The following is a 6,935-nucleotide window of genomic DNA, read 5'->3' as shown; positions in this document are numbered from 1 at the left end:
CACTATCAGAGACACAAATGTCCATCTTGCTGACCCACCCTTGCCCAAGTCCCACCCCTGGTGGTGGCCCCCTACCTTTGACCAATAGTCTCATTTTATTGGGGGAAGGAAGGACTTTGGGACAGGAGATGAGGAATAAAAGGCCACACAGTGAAGAGGCAGCACAGACTTGCTTCTGGCCCATTAGGATCACCAGTAAGCTCCCAGACACCATGGTGCATTTTACTACTGAGGAGAAGGCTGCTGTTGCTAGTCTGTGGGCCAAAGTGAATGTGGAGGTGGTCGGTGGTGAGAGCCTGGCAAGGTAAGCACTGGACACAGGTAGGAGAGGATGTAGAAAGGCTGAAAGTGTTCCATAAAAGAAGGACTGGTTAGGTTTCTTACATATTCTGACTTCTCATCTGTTCTGTGTCTATGATCATCCCATAGGCTCCTGATCGTCTACCCATGGACCCAAAGGTTCTTTGACAGTTTTGGTAACTTATACTCTGAGTTTGCAATAATGGGCAACCCCAAGGTCAAAGCCCATGGCAGGAAGGTGCTGAACTCCTTTGGAAATGCCATTAAGCACATGGATGACCTCAAGGGCACCTTTGCAGATCTAAGTGAGCTGCACTGTGACAAGTTGCACGTGGATCCCGAGAACTTCAGGGTGAGTCTGGGCATGCCTGTGCTTTGTTCTTTCATCCAGGTTTCTGTGCTGTGGTTATAATGAGAACACTGACTCAAGTCTTATGCTATAGAAGTATTTTTTGGAGGTAATATTTCAGAGAAAGGCTTGATCTTGATAGGTTGTTCCAGAGGTCAAAGGTAAGACCAAGTAATTATTCTATGGCTAGTGGAGGTCACTGGTCATCTGATAATCCTGAAAAAAGAATAAAGTGTTATGAAGAACACTAACCAAACTTGAGCTATATGTTTTGGCCTGGAGAATACAAACTGAGCCATGCAGAAGAAATCTTGCCTTGATAACTGAAATTTTCTATGAAAATTGATGAATACATTTCTTTATGATTTTTGAGTTTTGAACCAGAACTAAACAGGGCAATATAAGAGCAACTTTTCACGATTTGTGCCTCCTTCTATAGTCTCTAGCAAAGATGAAATGTTTTTGTATACAAGGTGCTGGATTCCTCATCAAATGGATGTCCAAACAATCTGATGTGTGTAATATCTTGAGACAAAATATGCATATCTAGTCCCCTTTCAGCACTATAAGTTTACTTTTAAAATAAAGGAGAGAAGCAATCCATAGCAATGCTCTGGGGTTGGAAGTTGACAGAGAAAATGGGAGAATGATATAACACAGTGGGGGTTCAGACTGGGAGTCACTGAAGCCAATGTCGGGTCTATAATGATGCACTTTTGTGGGAACACGGTCATGAAAGCTGCTCAACCTCTTATGAAGATGGAAACAGATGTTGTATCTATTTGCTGGAAGGGCAGCCTGAGACCTTCTCTTCATTATGTACTATCCTCTTTTTATTCCCAGCTCCTAGGCAACATGATATTGATTGTCTTGGCAACCCACCTCAGCAAGGAATTTACCCCGCAGATGCAGGCTTCCTGGCAGAAGCTGACAAACGCTGTGGCTAATGCTCTGGCCCACAAGTACCACTAGATGCCTGGCCAACCATGTTGGTGCCTATCTGAAGGCCCAGCCTCCCTTCAGTTCCTGTCTTGAAGACAGAGGGGGAGAGCTCTGACTCCAGACATAACTCCAATATAATTCAAATGAAATAAAAATCATGGTCTATAACGACTGTCCTTGTATTTTCTCTTTGTTTTTATCTTTTATAAGTTGATTCAGAAAAAAAAAAAAAAAAAAGCTTTACTATTGGAACTGGGAATATTGGAGATTGAAATTTTGGGGAGGTTATAGAAGGAACCCTAATAAGATTCTATAAGAATGACTTCATGTCATACATACAATGTCATGTATGAAACGAGATGCCAGTCCAGGTTCAATGCACGATGCTGGATGCTTGGGGCTGGTGCACTGGGACGACCCAGAGGGATGGTATGGGGAGGGAGGAGGGAGGAGGGTTCAGGATGGGGAACACATGTTTTAAAATTATTAAATTAAAAAAAAAAAAAGAATGACTTCAGTGTGTAGTTAATTTTATGAGGGGAATGTAAACTCCTGAGATTGGCAAGGTCTTTAGAAAAAGGAAAGAAATGGAGTTACTCTAGAGAAATGCAAAATGATTGTTAATAGTGAGTTGTTAGGACACAAAGTAGGGGACCTGTATAGTCTGTTATTTGTATAAATGCAGGATAGAGCTCTTTTTGGTCTACTTTAATTTAATATAGAAGTCATATATTTTATAGTTGTAAGTGCAGTGAAGATGGTACTTTTTAGGCACCCAGTCAAGGACTGTGCTCTCAGTTGTTTCCTTGCATCTTCAATGGTACTAATGTTATATGACTTGGGAGCTCTGTGTCCTGGAACACATTACTAATTCTATTAAACCTTCACTAGAGATAAAGGCCATTTATTAGGAAAATGATAAATTCACAATTCATCCTTTCAGGTCTAATGGACAGAAGATAAATTGGCCCTTTAATAGCAGTGGTAGTATAAAATTAGAAAATTTGCTAGAGAGACCAGAAAAATCAGGAAATAAAGCTATTGTTTCATGCAAAAAGAAGATTCTTGAACAGGAGAGTGACATAATGAATAGGATATTGTAGGGAAATTGATCCACGTGTGTGTATAGACCAGACAAGGCCAAATCTACCCTGAATCTGGGATTAGGAATTGGCTATGATTATAATAAAGCTATAGGTAAAGGACTCAACTTGACAGAAGCAAAGGAAGTAAGACTAAAAAATCAAATATTGGACCATTGTGGCAAAGAAGGCTGAAGACGTGAAACACAGTGAAATGAGAGTGGAATAGTCATGGATGACAGCCATGTTCCCCATCTGGTGAATGAGCAGAGGAAATTTCTTGACAGAAGAAGGAAAAAACCTAGATGTCTCTTGCTTGGAGCTGGTAATGGGCATAGCCACCCTTGTAAAAATCTTTTCAAATTTCTGTACTCAAGCCACTGGCATAAAGTGAAAAGCCAAAGCCTTGGAATTAACAGACAAGGTCAAAGTATTGCTCCATTGCCTCGAAACATTTAGTTAATATTTTTTTAGAATTAGTTTCCTTGTTTGTGAAGTGAGATAATTATCTCTATCTCTGCCTCACAAATGATCCCTACCACCCTCACTTCTGAAGTTCCAAGGAGATGTTTGTAAAGTGTGTTGTCTGTCATTTTGCCAAGGTAGTGGTAGTGGTTTATCTGATGTTCTATGATCTAGTTTTCTGTGCCCTGTTTCATTGTAGATTCTTGAATTGATTCCATTGTTTCTGAGCTTCATATCTAGCTATCTAACTGCTTAATATCCCATGTTGGATTGCTCAAAGGTGACTCAAATACAGTATGTCCAAAACTGAACTCCTGATCATTTCCTAATTTATTTCTGCTAACTGAACCTTCTTTTTGTGTTCCCCATCTTAATGACTATGACATCATCAACTGCTGAAGTCTGAAAATAGAGATGGTGTTTCTTCTGTTGGAGTTCTCCAAGCAGGAATACTGGAATGAGTTGCCATTCCCCTCTCCAGATCTTCCTGGCCCAGGGATTGAACTTCTGTCTCTCATATTGTAGGAAGATTCTTTTGTATCTGAGCCACCAGGGAAGCCCATAACATCTTAATGATTATGACATCATCAGTTGCTCAAGACTGGAAACAGAGATGACAATTATATTTTCCTTCCTACTACAGTATCATTCTATATGTCTCTCATTTATTCTATTCCTATATTCATTTATACACTGAAGGCACAATAATTTTTGAAAAATACAAATCAATCATGTCACTCCATTTCTTGAATTTCTCAATAGTTCTATTTGACTTCCAGGTTAAAGGAAAAAATATCTGTAACATAGTGTAAAAATCATTCATAGCGTCTTCCTATCACAAAATATTTCCCTGTCATCTGAATCACAGTCACACTGTATATTTTTCTATATACAAATCACATTATTTAAATTATTGTCCCTGGTAATTTTTAAACGGCATTATGTTATATAATGAATCTGTATTACAGCATGTGATGCAGATTCTTCTCATTGCTGTAAATATTTCATCATTTTACTGTACCATAATTTAGGAACATTAAAATTGCTACTGAATTGAGATTCTGATGCACATTGATGCTATAAGCATTCCTCTACATATCTTTGGATGCACACAAACATGCTTTTCAATTGCCAGGTCATAGGTGTTGCACATCCTCTGCCTCAGTAAGTGAAAGCGAAAGTCCCTCAGTCGTGTCTGACTCTTTGCAACCCCATGAACTACACAGTCCATGGAATTCCCCAGGCCAGAATACTGGGTAGCCTTTCCCTTCTTCAGGGGATCTTACCAACCCAGGGATTGAACCCAGGTCTCCCACATTGTAGGCAGATTCTTTACCAGTTGAGCCTACATGGAAGCCCAAGAATACTGGAGTGGGTAGCCTATCCCTTCTCCAGAGAGTCTTCCTGACCCAGGAATTGAACTGGGGTCTCCTGCACTGCAGGTGGGTTCTTTACCAGCTGAGCTAACAGGGAAGCCCCTCTGCTTCAGTAGACACCAACAAATATTTTCAAAATCAATTGTACTGTTTTACATTATCATTAGCAAAGTATGAACACTTTTCTTTATATACAGCCTTGCAAAATGTTGGAATTGTCAACCTCTCATCTTCTGTATATTCTTTTCCCTCTTCTTTCCCTTTTGTTACATTATTTTCCCTTCTCCTAGGCCCTTCTTCCATCCATCCTTCCTCCCTTCCTCCCTTTCTTCTTCTTTTCTTCCTTTCTTCCTTCTTTCCAGGTATGCTGGTGGGTTTATATTTGTATATCATTGTAGTATTATTTTGAATTGAGAAGAATGAAATTTGACTTGAATCTTCATTCCTGGGTCCATTTTCACTTTTTTCCTGAGGATGCAGATGTGGAAATTTCTGTACTTGGTGTTTTCCCAGAAATCCTGTCAGACTTTATCAAGCTGAATAAGATGAATCTTGTTTGCAAGTCCTCTGAATTTTCTCTACAGTCATATCATAAATATCAGATATTTTTCTTTATTTCTCATTAAATTGTTTCCATTATCCATAAACCTAGTTCAGTAGCTGCTCCATGTTCCATAAACCTAGTTCAGTAGCTGCTAGAAAGACAATATTTATGATTTTTCATTAACTTGATGGCAATTTAGTTCAATGAAGGGAATGGGTGAAAATTGACTTTTGTGGCACAGAGTATTTTTACAAGCAGAAAGAAAACAAGTTAAATCTATGACAAAATATTTATCCATTTCAACCTCTTACAAATATTTTCAGAAACAGAGTGAAGCTCCATACAAAGTCAACTTGATAAAATATTTCCTTACTAGGTCTTAGTTTTCTTACCTATTAATTCAACTTTTTAAATTCATAGATAAACTGTACTTCATAGGCTTAAACTGTAAGATACATTACACAACATCAGACTGAAATATTTAAGCATAAATGAGACTGGGAATATATTTATAGAGGCAATGGATGGATGAAGGAAATGAAGCTAAGAGATAAGAACAGGGAGAATAAAGTTTCTGAGTCTAGACACACTGGATCAGCCAATCACAGATGAAGGGCACTGAGGAACAGGAGTGCATCTTACATTCCCCCAAACCAATGAACTTGTATTATGCCCTGGGCTAATCTGCTCTCAGAGCAGAGAGGGCAGGGGGCTGGGTGGGGCTCACAAGCAAGACCAGGGCCCCTACTGCTTACACTTGCTTCTAACACAACTTGCAACTGCACAAACACACATCATGGTGCATCTGACTCTTGAGGGGAAGGCTACTTGTCACTGCCCTGCAGAGCAAAATGAGGGTGGCTGAAGTTGGTGTTGAAACCTTAGGCAGGCAGGTATTCAGCTTACAAGGCAAGGAGAGTGAATGTCAGCTGGGTGTGTGGGGACAGAGCCATTGCCTGGGATTCTGGCAGGCATTGACTCCCTCCTTCCTTATGCTGTTTTCACCCTGTAGGCTTCTGGTTGTCTACCCCTGGACTCAGAGGTTCTTTGAGTCCTTTGGGAACTTGCCCTCTGCTGATGCTATTATGGGCAACGCTAAGGTGAAGGCCCATGACAAGAAGGTGCTAGACTCCTTTACCAAAGGCCTGAAGCATGTTGACCACCTCAAGGGTGTCTTTGCTTTGCTAAGTGAGTTGCACTGTAAGAATCTGCATGTCAGTCCTGAGAACATCAGTGTGAGTCTACGGGATGCTTAATATTCTCCATCTTTTTTTTTTTTTTTTTTTGGTTAAGTTCCTATCATGAGGAGAGAGTTAAGCAGCAGGATACAGTTCAGAATGGAAAAGAGATATTCTGGTTACATCACTATGGATTCCTCAGGAACATTTAGTTTCCTTTACTTTCTTTGTTCCCAGCCATCATTTCCTCTTACCCAATCTTGTTTTTTTCTGTTTGTTCTTTACAGTATCTTCTTTTTATTCAAACATTTTGAGTATTTAAAAACACTTTTATATTTTAAGTCACTTAAAATTTTATCTCATATTTTCCCCTTACCTCTTTCTTTCAAAGCAAGGGAGACAAAATGATGCATTGTGTCTTGAAATGGTTCAAAAGAATAAAAAATGATAACAGGCTATGGACTAAGACAGAAAGGCAGAAACATTTCTAAGAACAAGTTCAGGCTGCTATCAATTCAGTTCAGTCACTCAGTCGTGTCCAACTCTTTGCAACCCCATGAATCATAGTGCGCCAAGCCTCCCTGTCCATCACCAACTCCCGGAGTTCACTCAGACTCACGTCCATTGAGTCAGTGATGCCATCCAGCCATCTCATCCTCTGTCATCCCCTTCTCCTCCTGCCCCCAATCCCTCCCAGCA

The 6,935-nt window shown here is 39.9% G+C and overlaps 2 protein-coding genes across 2 annotated transcripts in view; both read left to right on the top strand.

Moving 5' to 3' along the window:
• Positions 1-211: 211 nt before the first annotated feature.
• Positions 212-1,759, top strand: LOC104982918 (hemoglobin subunit epsilon-4). Its single transcript, XM_010832348.1, has 3 exons — positions 212-304; positions 430-652; positions 1,493-1,759. The coding sequence occupies exons 1-3, from the start codon at positions 213-215 to the stop codon at positions 1,619-1,621; spliced, it is 444 nt and encodes a 147-aa protein (XP_010830650.1). The 5' UTR covers position 212; the 3' UTR covers positions 1,622-1,759.
• Positions 1,760-4,255: 2,496 nt separating this feature from the next.
• The window catches only part of LOC104982920 (hemoglobin subunit beta-C(NA)-like), a 3,150-nt gene continuing 470 nt past the window's right edge, over positions 4,256-6,935 (top strand). Inside the window, exons 1-3 of the mRNA XM_010832350.1 lie at positions 4,256-4,302; positions 5,876-5,947; positions 6,071-6,293. Coding sequence (XP_010830652.1) covers positions 4,256-4,302; positions 5,876-5,947; positions 6,071-6,293 — 342 coding nt within the window. The remainder of the gene's footprint in view (positions 4,303-5,875; positions 5,948-6,070; positions 6,294-6,935) is intronic.

The sequence above is a fragment of the Bison bison genome, unplaced genomic scaffold (genome assembly GCF_000754665.1).
Source record: "Bison bison bison isolate TAMUID 2011002044 unplaced genomic scaffold, Bison_UMD1.0 scf7180017860886, whole genome shotgun sequence".
Taxonomy (NCBI): domain Eukaryota; kingdom Metazoa; phylum Chordata; class Mammalia; order Artiodactyla; family Bovidae; genus Bison; species Bison bison.
Note: the sequence above shows the minus strand (reverse complement) of the source record. Positions and strands in the feature narration are given on the sequence as shown.

What these genes read in the sequence shown, in the direction of transcription:
- LOC104982918 (XM_010832348.1), top strand. Translation starts at nt 213, where the DNA reads ATGGTGCATTTTACTACTGAGGAGAAGGCTGCTGTTGCTAGTCTGTGG. An exon ending in GGTGGTGAGAGCCTGGCAAG is followed by an intron (nt 305 to 429) that starts GTAAGCACTGGA and finishes ATCATCCCATAG; the next exon opens with GCTCCTGATCGTCTACCCAT. An exon ending in TGGATCCCGAGAACTTCAGG is followed by an intron (nt 653 to 1,492) that starts GTGAGTCTGGGC and finishes TTTTATTCCCAG; the next exon opens with CTCCTAGGCAACATGATATT.